Genomic DNA, 11,352 nt, shown 5'->3' with positions numbered 1-11,352 from the left:
AAGCGATGGGATGATCCCAAAGGCCGGGAATTCTGCCTGCCCCCCCCCAGGCCACGGCTCTCGCTGCTGCTGAGGCCAGGATGGGGCCCCTCCCAGGGACTCCAGGCCCCTGAGGTAGCCGAGGAGGAGGGACAGCCACCCCCGAGAGGCTGCGGGGGAATCCAAAGGCGGGAGAGCCCGCACAGCCAGCACGGGGGGACAGCAGGTGCCGAGGGGACACCCAACCGCAGCACGACTCCAGGAGCGAGGCCCCTTTTCCTGGTGGGAACCGCAAAGGCGAAGGAACCGAAGGCGGAGAGGAGGGAGCAGGAGGTGCCGGGGCCGCCGCGGGGCTGCGGACGGGAGGTGCTGGAAGAAGGATGTCGTGCCGAGGACGCCGGGTCCCCTCCTGGCCCTGGCGGAGGATCCGAGCCCAGGCTTCATCCCGGCAGGATCCGGAGCTGCTGAGCTGCGGCCCAAGTGCTTTGGTTGTGTCCGAGCGCCGCGGGCGGGCGCGGGCCGGGCCGGGCCCCGCAGGGACTATACGATGTTCTGCGAGCCGGGCAGCGGCACCTGCGGCGGGCCCGGGTCCGGCTTCCCGTGCAGCTGCGCCAGCTGCAGCACCGGCATGTTACACAGGGGACACACCTTCCGAACCTCCAGCCACTTGATGAGGCACCTGCGGACAGCGGGGACACCTGGCATCAGTGGGGACACAGCTGGCATCACTGGGGACACAGCTGGCATCAGTGGGGACACAGCTGGCATCACTGGGGACACCTGGCATCAGTGGGGACACAGCTGGCATCAGTGGAGACACACCTGACATCAGTGGGGACAGCTGGCATCACTGGGGACACACCTGGCATCACTGGGGACACAGCTGGCATCACTGGGGACACAGCTGGCATCAGTGGGGACACACTGGGCATCACTGGGGACACCTGGCATCAGTGGGGACACCTGGCATCAGTGGGGACACACTGGGCATCACTGGGGAGCAGCAAAAACCCCCCCCAAACCCCCGACTCCACCCTGGAGCTTTGCCCATGCCCAGTTTTTAATTCAACATTTGGGTGCCTTTATGTTTTACTGGGATTTTTTCTTTTTGGGCTCTGTGTGTATACAGGGGTTTTGTGTAGATAGGTTTTATATATAATTTGTATTTATATTTATATTTATATTTATATTTATATTTATGTTTATGTTTATATTTATATTTATATAAAAATGCATACACCTACCCAAAAATAAACAAAATATATACCTAAAAGCTGTCTGTGAAATTATAAACACAGACTCTGTAAATAATATACCAATAATACACACATATATAATGTGTATAAATAAGTTTTTTAAAAATTATATAAATAATTCTGATATAGCCATACTATTATGTGTATTATATATAATTATCATATCATAGATATAGTACATATTATGTAATATATATTAAATATATTAGATGGTATATACAGTATCTATTGTATAGTGTATATATAAATGTATAAATATGTCAAATATATAAAATATAAATATATATAATGTATATATAAATATACAGAGAATATAAAAATATCTGTAATATATAGTAGGATATGCAGTTTTAGCATATAGAATATTATATAGTATTGTTATATAAAATATTGTTATATATATTGTTATAAATATATTGTTACATATTGTTATTATATATTGTTATTCTATATTGTTATGAAAATATTAATATTATTATTGTTGTTGTTGTTATTATTATTGTTGTTGTTGTTGCTATTGTTGTTGTTGTTGTAACATAAATTGCAGTGGGTTTGCTTTATATGAACCATGCCTATATAAAATATATATATTTACATTTTTCATGGAATTACAGCCCGAGCTGGAAGGGATCCATGAGGATCACCAAGGCCAGACTCAGCACGGGGCATCCTGCAAGTTCAGCCCCAGATCCCCAAACCATCCATCATTTTTCCAGTTCCCAAACTGCTGCTCCCCTGTCCCAGCTCGTCCCCCTGGGGCTCCCCCTGCCATTCCTGCCCCGGGATGGGGTGGGAAGAGCCCCCAGCCCTGCCCACACTCACTTCCTGTGGAAGGCATGTTTGCAGGGACAGATCCCCAGCTCGTCCTTGGGCTTGAACTCCTCCAGGCACACGGCACAGATCTGCAGGGACAGGGAATGTCAGTGGGCAGGGAGCAACGCACAGGGAGCAAATACAAACTACCAAACGGCTCAAATCATGCAATCCTGGGAATTGGGTTGGAAAAGACCTTAAAGATCCATCCAGTGCCATCCAGTGCCACCTTCCACCAGCCCAGGGTGCTCCAAGCCCTGTCCAGCCTGGCCTTGAGCACTTCCAGAGATCCAGGGGCAGCCACAGCTTCTCTGGGCACCCTGTGCCAGGGCCCCACCACCCTCACAGGGATGAAATTTCCCTCAGAGCCTTCCCAGATTTTGCTGCCCAAGCCTCAGGATCACAGGCTGAGGCTCGGGTCTCCCTTTTGTGCTGGCAGGGACCATGGAGCCTGCACAGAACAGCCCCAAAGCTGGGATGTGTTTGGGTTTTGGGGTGCAGGGGGAGGGATCCTCGCTGCTGCCCGGTCCCTGGCACTGAGCTGCATCCGCAGGGACACCTCTGGGAAGAGGAGAAGGCAAAGAAGTTGCTGTGCCTATCCCAGGGCTGGGAGAGCTGGTGGCTGTTTTCTCAGCCAAAACCTCCTTCCCCCTCGCAGCCAAATCCTCCTGACTCGTTTTGGATATCCCAGGGGATTTTGAATATTCCTGGGTGGTTTTCCCAGCCTCCATGGCCTGGGAGCTCTCAGTGCACCAGGGCCAGGTGCAGCTGTTGGGGTCAGCCCCTGAGGAACACACACATCCCGAGCTCCCCCAGGGCCTGGGAGAGGCAGAAAGGTGGAAAAAGGGGAAAACCAGATCCAGAGACAGGGAGGGAAGAGCTGGGTGGGCGCTTTCCCTCCGCAGGGCTCTGGGCAGCCGCCCCGTCATGTTGGAAAATTCCCACCCCGACCTCTGCTTTCCAGAAACACTGACTGCAAATGCCAAAATACAAATGCCCAAAATGGGGTATTTTTGAGCTAAACCCTTCCAGGCTTTTCCAAATCCCAGAGATGAGCTGGAACAGCTCCGTCCTCTTCCCCACAGAGGCCTCGTCCCAAAAGCTGGGAGAGCTGCAGACAGCTGGGAAGAGAGGTGGAGGAGGAGGGCTGAGCGTTATGGAGGCCATTCCCAGCTCTGGCACATTCCCAAATCCCTCCTCTATCCACTTCTCACCCCAGGAAGTGCTTTGAAGCCTGTGTGCTGACAAAAACCCCACTGCAGGTCGATTTAATGGGAGTGGATCAGAGATGGGGGCCTGCAGCAGGGACTGCTCACAACCCTGGGGCCCCTGGGATTTACCCTGGGGGCTGTGGGGAGAGCAGAGTCAGGATAAAACGTGGGATGGGCTCTGCTCAGGGGATTAAAATAAAATAAACAGTGGCTTATGAACAACTGGAGCTGGTGCTGAGCAGATGAGCAGCCTCGTGCCCGGATGTGGGTGGGCATTTTTGTTATCTCTGGCAGAATAAATAAATCCAGGCCGTGCTTTGACGTGGGATTTGAGCAGATTCCTGCTCAAATTCATCACAAAAAATGGGCTGTGAATAGGAAATGCTCAGCCCCAAAAAGCCTGGAAGGCCATGGAGATAAACCAAGGTGTCTCAGCCCTCAGGGGGTGGGGAGGGAGGAGCGGATCTGCCTCTTGCAGGAGCCAGGGGAGAATGTTTATCCTGGATTTCAGCTTTCCCTGCGCAGAGCTGTGCTGGATATTGTCACAGCCTGACGACAGTGGTGGGGCCAGAGGGGATGTCCCTGCCCAGGGACATTGTTTATACACGGCCCAGCCTGTCCTGGCCTCCCCTTATCCACAGCTCCTTATCAGGGTGATAAGAAGAACCCAATAAATAACAGTAACCACGCAGGAAAACCCAAGGGGAGCCAGGAGGAAGGAGAGGGCTTAACTCAGACTTTTGCAGAGGATCTTTCCCCATTTCCAAAGCAGAGCTGGCTGTATGCTCTGCTCCCAGTGCAGTTGAATTTGAGGGCTTGCCCCCTCCCCAGGGTGAGGAAGAGGAGGGTGAGGGAGCTTTTGTTGCCCCAGGACGTGCTCACCTCATGGAGATTCAGCTCTTTCACCTTCTCCTTGAGTATGACCTGCAAGGCAAAGAGCTGGGGTGAGGACAGAACTTCTGCCATGAGCATTCCCAGGAAAAATCTCCCCAGAGGGACCCCACTGAGTGTCCCAGCAGAACTGGAAACCCCCCAGTAAACCCAGCCAGCACGAGGGGCCCTGTGCAGGGACAGCAGGGGAGCACTGGGAAAGATAAAACCACAAGGACCAAATCCAGGTTTCCACCCAAATTTAACCCTCCTGGGCTACCACTTCATCTTCCCTCCATCCAAGCTGAACACCTGGGGAGGGCTGTAAATCCAGGACAACTGTGTGTTTTCAGCCCAACTCCACCCAGCTTCCTGCACGGATCAAGGGATCAGAGACAGAAAATCCCACAAATCCTGGAGAAAACAGGACGTGGAAGCAGCAGCCTGACACCCACCTCTGGGCTGTGTTTATCTTAATTGGAAAGTGCAGGTGGGTGCAGGGAAGAGCTGGGCTTGCCATGGAGCTGTTCCCTGGAAAAGCCCTGTGGCTGCAGGGATTTGGAGCAGCCAGGTCCAACCCTGGGAGCAGATCCAGACCCTACAAAACCTAAGTTTGGTGACTGGGGGAGTGATGGCATCACTGCTCTGCAGAGGGTGAGCCTGGGGTGCTCCAGAGCTGGAGATGTTCCCACTGCTCAGGATGCCAGTGGAAAACTGGGAGCCTTGTGGATGAGCAGGTGAGGGATGGTCCTGGGGGGCCCTGCTGGTAAGGGACAATAAAATCAGCAGGGCCAGGTTGGCCTAGGTGTTACAACTGCCCTCTGAGGGCCTGAAACCTCCCAAGGAGAGGAACAGAAGGAGGAAAACTGATGGATTTGGCACTAGGAAGAAGGGAAGGGGAAAAAAAGTTAAGAGGATCATCTCACCTGTTTGTAGGCGTAAAGCTCTTTGTGTGCCTGATGCCTGAGCCTGCAATGAAACCAGGGAGAAACATGAGGTCAGGCAAAAAAATCAGAATTATTGTAATTCCTCAAACATTCCACTTCCCTCCTTTCCAGCTTTAACATGTTACATTTTATTTTATTTTATTTCAGAAATGAGAATGGCCACAGGAAACTACATGTTCAGGCAACATCCAGCTTTCCCTGTCGCTGGAAAGGCAACATCTCCATCCCAAAGCACACAACCCCTCCCTTATCCCTCTTTTGACCTCCCTGATTTTCCAAGCAGACATCAACCACATGGGTAAGACCAGAAAAAGAGGAATTCACAATCTGCCATAAATCCCCTCGGTTTCCAACCACTTCTGCTGGAAACAGCTCCAACACTGAATGCAGGACTGTTTTTCAAGGCCTGGGAGCTCAGACCCGAGGAAAGCCCTGCTCCTATTCCAGCAGGGAATGGGGAGGAGATTCCCTGCCCAGAGCTTTCCCACCAAAGCCCCCATCACGCTGCTTGGGTGACACCACGTTCCTCAAACTCAGCTTTATCCCCAATTCTAGGATCAGTCAAACCAGATCCATTCCTGGAGCAAACTGAGGGATGGAGAGGAATGGGATGGGCCTATTCCTAGAACACCTGCTGCAGTGGGAAGTCCAGCAGGAATTTTAGACCACAAGCAAAGTGCTGGTTCCATCCCCTCCCTCCCCAGTCTCCCCTCTCCAGAGTCAGAGCCAGCAGAGCTCTCTGCAGGCATCTGCTGGCTGGAGAAACCCATTATGCTCCTAAAATAAATGCATTTCAAATTAAAATAACCAATATTGCCTCTCATTACCAGACATGGCATTTAATAATTGGAAAACTCAGGAAGGAAATTCCTAGGGCTGAAGAGTTGGCCAAGGACTTTCAATACAGAGTCAATGTGTGGCTGCAGGGCTTGGAGAGCCATAGGAATATTTTCCCCAGCCAGCTCCGAGTGTGATTTCAGATGGGAAACCCCCTTGTCTGGAATTTCTCTTCTCCAAAAATATTCTGAGGGCTGTCTGAAATCCCTGGATGTTTCAACCTGAGCTCCTGGGGGTTTCCCGATCCTGCCACGCTGCAGTGGGGGAGTTATAAAAATGGGATGAAAAAATATTTCCTTATGTCTGCCACCCTCCCCCAAAATGCTTTGGGCCTTAGAAGCTGAGGGATGGGTAAAAATGCACCTTAATGCTGCAGGGAGAGATGCAGAAACTCAGCTCCTGAGTCCCAAATTTCACAGGGAGCCATCCCTCCTGCTCCAACAATGCTTCCTGGCAGGAACCCGCCTGCAGAACCATGGAAAACACTGCAGCAGGCAGGGAGGAGGAGGAGGAGGAGGAGGAGGAAGAGAAGGAGGAGGAGACTGGGGTCTCATCCCTCTGGCAGTGACCCTGAACAGAAACATGAGCAGAAGATGCAGGAACAATAGGGAAAACAGGATGAAACCGGCCCAGTCCGCAGGGATCCGGTGGCTGGGAAGGCGGTTATGAAACACAGATGGGGAGAAGCGAGGCGTGCGGCTGGAGACCACAGACAAGGGAAAACTTGGAAGCAGCATCCCTCTGTATGGAGCACTGAGTGGCCACCAAGGGTTTGGGCTCCCTGAGCCAAAGCCACTGGAGCACCTTGGACCAGTGGTGGGGAAGAAGTGACCACCTGGCTGTGGATCTGCACAGCTCCATGCTGGAAGCACTGTTCCACAATGCCCTGGGCTGGTGCTGAGCCAGACAGGGAGATTTTCCCCAAAACAAAAACCTCCTCCCTGGAGGTTCTGGGGAGCAGCACGAGTACATCTGGTGCTGAAGCGTGCGAGCTCAGCCTGCTCCTCCTTGCTCTCTGAGCCAGGATCCCAGGCCAGATGGATCCTGGTGGGCCTGGTGCAGCTGTTGTGAGGAGACCCCAGATCCTGGCAAGTGCTGTTCCAGCTCCATCCATCTCTTGTCAAGTGCTGTGACTCCCGAGGAATTCCTGGCAGATGTCTGACCGAGATAAGGGACCACACAGTGCCTGGCTGCTGATCCTGTGTGCTGTCACCCTCCCTGAAGGAACAACTGCCTCCTCTGGGCTTTGGGATCTCTTCCCGAAGGAGTGGGAGCTCCCTGTTTCTCTGGGTGACTGAATCACCGACAGCAAGTGAACAGCTACGGGTACAAAATGCAGAGGAAAAGTGTTCTGCAGGTTTTCCTCTGAGATTTCCACATTAGTTGCTTTATGGTACAAGGAGTAGAAAGGTCCTGGGCACTGGGTTTTTATCCCATCATTGTGCTGCTGTCCCCAGCTCAGCCAGGCTCCTTGGGCTCCTCAAGAAATCACAGAGTTGTTTGGGTTGGAAAAGCTCTCTAAGATCATTCAGTCCAACCATTCCCCCAGCACTGCCAAGGCCACCACTGCCCCATGTCCCCAAGTGCCACATCCACATGGCTTTTAAGTCCCCCCAGGGATGGGGACTCCAACACTGCCCTGGGCAGCTGTGCCAATGCCCAACCTGGCATCTCTGGGTGAAGAAACCTTCCCTAATATCCAATCTAAACCTCTCCTGGCCCAGCCTGAGCTGCTCCCTCTCCTCCTGTCCCTGTTCCCTGGGAGCAGAGCCCGACCCCCCCAGCTGTCCCCTCCTGGCAGGGAGTTGTGCAGAGCCAGAAGGGCCCCCTGAGCCTCCTTTTCTCCAGGCTGAGCCCCTTTCCAGCTCCCTCAGCCTCTCCTGGGGCTCCAGACCCCTCCCCAGCTCCATTCCTTTCTCTGAACACAAAACCCAACCACTGTGTTGAATCCTGGCAGGTCTGAATGCAGAAGGAAATAGCGATAAAAAAAAAGGCTTTTTAGGGGCTGTGTGCTCTGCACCTGCCAGAGACTGAGCAGCTCCAGGCTGGGCAGGGATGAGCCCTGGATGATCCACAGCAAAGCAGAGAGAGAGAAGATGCTGCAGACCTGACCCACAGTGAGGGTGCCACTGCTCAGCTCAGCATCCTTCTGGACAGGGTTTTATGGGACTGAAGGCAACACGAGTTTATCACTTTCATTAATTCACCAGAGATCAGACACGAACAGCTGCCTGCAAAAATCTCATTTCCTTGTTCTTCCTTTTTTATCTGTAATTTTGCTGAGCAGAGGCAGCAGCCATGAGGGACCTGAGCGATTTGCAGCAGCAGAACAGCTCGAGGTTCACCTGAACAGTGCACAGGCAATGATGATTTTTGTTGTGAAATTCCTACTGGACTCTTGTTCTGAGGCAATCCAATTAAAAATGTCACTTTTTCTCCACTTGGAGCGGACAGCACGGCCTGTATTGACACAGCTGCAAAGCACAGCCCATGTCCTCTCCTTCCCCAGCACATCTTTTATTTAATGCTGTCAGCTCTGTGATTTGGGGTGAATACACCTGATATTGGCTCTTCCACACTCTGGATACCTCCCAGGGATGTGGGGAGAGCTGCAGGGGCTGCTCTGATCCAGAGCAGGAGATCAGAACCAGGGCCTGAGGGTGGTGTCATGAGCCTTGCTTGGTGTTTGCCAAATATTTGGAGATGTGGAGTTATGGGAAAGGAGGGAGAGGAAGGGCTGTGTTGATGCTGCACCCATGGGAAAGCCAGGAGCTGCTGTTACCTGCACAGAACCCCCACAGATGGAAGCAGAGCCCTGGAGGAGACCACCCTCTCCTCCTGTTGGTCTCTCTGCCATTGCAGGTGGGTGATCCTCATCCTGTTGTCCTCCTACAATGCTTCCCAAACCCCACCAAAACTCAGACTTTTATATCCCAGACAAGCTGAAATTACAGAGCAGCTTCCATGGAGGGGGATGCTCCTGGGACACTGGCACAGCTAAAATCCACAGCACGGCAAAACCCTCCCCAATGGGGGCTGGAGGTTCCTGTTTTGGTTCTGTTCTGCCAATAAAAGAGCTGAGGGAGGAGGTCTGAAGAGCCATTTGTAGAGTCTCTCTAGGGTTTTGGGCTATAAAGGGATCACTGGATGACCTAATCCAACTCCCCATCTATCATGGGTTGCTAAATAGCACCTCAGGAACAGGAGCCAAAATGTCTCGTCCAGAAAGGTCCTCGGTCTTGATTTAAAGACGTGAAGAGAAGGAGGACTTGCCACTTCCTTGCTGGCTTCTCTCACCGGTTACTCACCCTCTCTCTCTTACAACACGCCTCCAGCTTCTAAATTTAAAGATTTTCTGGCTTGACCTTCCAGACATTACTCCTTGTTATTCCTTCTTTGGGGCATAACACACCCCGTGAGTGCCCAGGAAAATACTCTCCGAGTCCAAACACCTCTTCAGTTTTCTAAGTGACCCATATGGATTCAAGCTCCACCTGAGCAAAACAAGTTCTTGAATCCTCTGAACACCTCTGGTCTATTTTCATACACCTTCAAAACACAATTTTCATAATTGTGGGAAAAAAAAAAATATGATATGATGCCCAAGCAGCCCAAATCACCCCTTGGTAAACCTGGGTTTGGGCTCATCTGCATGTTTTATGAGGTTTTGCTTCATCCAGAACTGAAAATGGGTAGAAATTATCAAGTATTTAGAAGGTTGACACTGAAATCTCGCTTCCCTGGCCTACAAGAGCAGGATAAAATATTTTAAACACCTTCTGGATAGATAACCTGGTGGGCCTGGCTGCTGTGGTGCAAGGAGAGACTGGCTACCTGTTTTACAGGAACACAGGGAAGGGATGTGATGGATGCAGAGCTTGCAGGGAGCTGGGGCCAGCTGGAAAGACAGAGGGGAAGGAAAGGGCATGGAAAAGCTGGAGAGGAGAGCTCTGGGAATGCAGAATTTTAGCTGCCACTGCTGGCAGAGTGTTGACCTCTGCTCCCAGGCACAGGTGGAAGCACAGCCAGCTCCCCATACTGGATTATCAGCACAACTCGTCTCCATCACCACCTCAATTCTCAGGCACTGTGTTTTTTCCCCAGTTGCCTCATTTCACCCCCGTCAGGAAGAGTTTCTTCTCTCAATTAGCAGCCCAATAATCTCCCCAATGGCCCATAAAATAATTAAAAGAAGCCCCAAACTGGAACAACCTTTAACCCTGCTGTCCCCCTACCCCATTGCTCAGATTAACACATCAACTCTGCATCATTAATCTCCAAACTGTGCTGTTGAAGGAGCAATTTGTGTTCAATAACCAACGGAGCAGGTATTAAACATTCCTTAGGCACGCAGGACACGGGTTACTCATTACAAAGGGAAATGTGTTGAAACATTAAGCAGAAAGCAGAGACCATAAAACATCCCTTTCCAGGTTTTTTGAGAAGCTGACCACAAATCCATAACTTTTTTAGCAAATGTGTATCTCCTGGTTTTAAGTGGACAATGTGACTGATTTGTGGGACATCAGATTGACGTAAGATGTGTCAAGGAAATTGGTGCCGCCAAGGAAATAAGGTGCTGCCATCCTCTTTTTGGGATGGAGGGATCAGTGATGGGCCTGGAAGCAGGGAAGCTCTTGGGGAACATTCCCTTACAACATTCCCTTACCTGATCAAGTAGCAACAGAAGAGCAAACTGAGGATGAAGACGAAGATGGCTGTGCCGAAAACCACGATGTATATGTTGAGAGGAAGGTTCTGGAACCCGATGTTTGGCATCCTGAAACTGTAATGCTGGAAGTCTGAGCTCATGGGTAGGCTGTGGAGACAGGGAGAAAACACATGGATCCTTAGGGATGCACTTTGCAGACCAGTGGTCCCTTGAATGGACGTGGAGGGGGCTGGAGATGACTTCTCACTCATCCCCCCTCCTTGCTCAAAACCAAGTTCCCATCTTGGTAACACTGAAAACAAAGCAGGGCTGGATCAGCTGGGGCTGGGATTTTCCTTCTCCCACTCTGAGCTTCTCCTCCAGCTCTTTTCCTTTCATACACATCATCATGCAAGTTAAACACTGGATGAGATGGATGGCGGGAATTGCATCTGAGCAGCCCCAGCTGCAGCCAGCGTCCCTCAAACCCCCCAGTAACTTGGTAAAAATACTGAAAGCAGCCAGGAAGCCTTGGAGTAAGGTAAGTTTGCCTTCCCTTCCCCTCCAGTGGTTTCTGACTCCTCATTCCATAGAAATCCTTCACCAAACTCATCAAAGATGAAAAGGAAGAGGACAAGGACATAGCCAGGACACACAGCTGCACCGCTGGGAGAAATTACGGGGAGGCTACGGACTCTGTAAAGGAGGCTTTGTTTGTTTTTCCCATCTGAGATGCAGGTTTGGTGGTTTAAGAGCACTTCTGCAGATTTCAGCTTTCCTCCTCAGCA

The 11,352-nt window shown here is 51.3% G+C and overlaps 1 protein-coding gene across 7 annotated transcripts in view; it reads right to left on the bottom strand.

The window, feature by feature from the left end:
• Positions 1 to 519: 519 nt before the first annotated feature.
• The window catches only part of RNF24 (ring finger protein 24), a 28,588-nt gene continuing 17,755 nt past the window's right edge, over positions 520 to 11,352 (bottom strand). For all 7 annotated transcript variants that reach the window (XM_058838404.1, XM_058838397.1, XM_058838403.1 and 4 more), the window contains 5 exons: positions 10,583 to 10,732; positions 5,056 to 5,098; positions 4,142 to 4,183; positions 2,058 to 2,137; positions 520 to 658 (listed from right to left, as the gene is read on the bottom strand). In XM_058838404.1, the coding sequence (XP_058694387.1) occupies positions 520 to 658; positions 2,058 to 2,137; positions 4,142 to 4,183; positions 5,056 to 5,098; positions 10,583 to 10,725 (447 nt within the window). In that variant the 5' untranslated portion in view covers positions 10,726 to 10,732. The remainder of the gene's footprint in view (positions 659 to 2,057; positions 2,138 to 4,141; positions 4,184 to 5,055; positions 5,099 to 10,582; positions 10,733 to 11,352) is intronic.

The sequence above is a fragment of the Poecile atricapillus genome, chromosome 4 (assembly GCF_030490865.1).
Source record: "Poecile atricapillus isolate bPoeAtr1 chromosome 4, bPoeAtr1.hap1, whole genome shotgun sequence".
Classification (NCBI taxonomy): Eukaryota; Metazoa; Chordata; class Aves; order Passeriformes; family Paridae; genus Poecile; species Poecile atricapillus.
The sequence above is the reverse complement of the archived record's forward strand: the minus strand, read 5'-3'. Positions and strand labels throughout refer to the sequence as shown.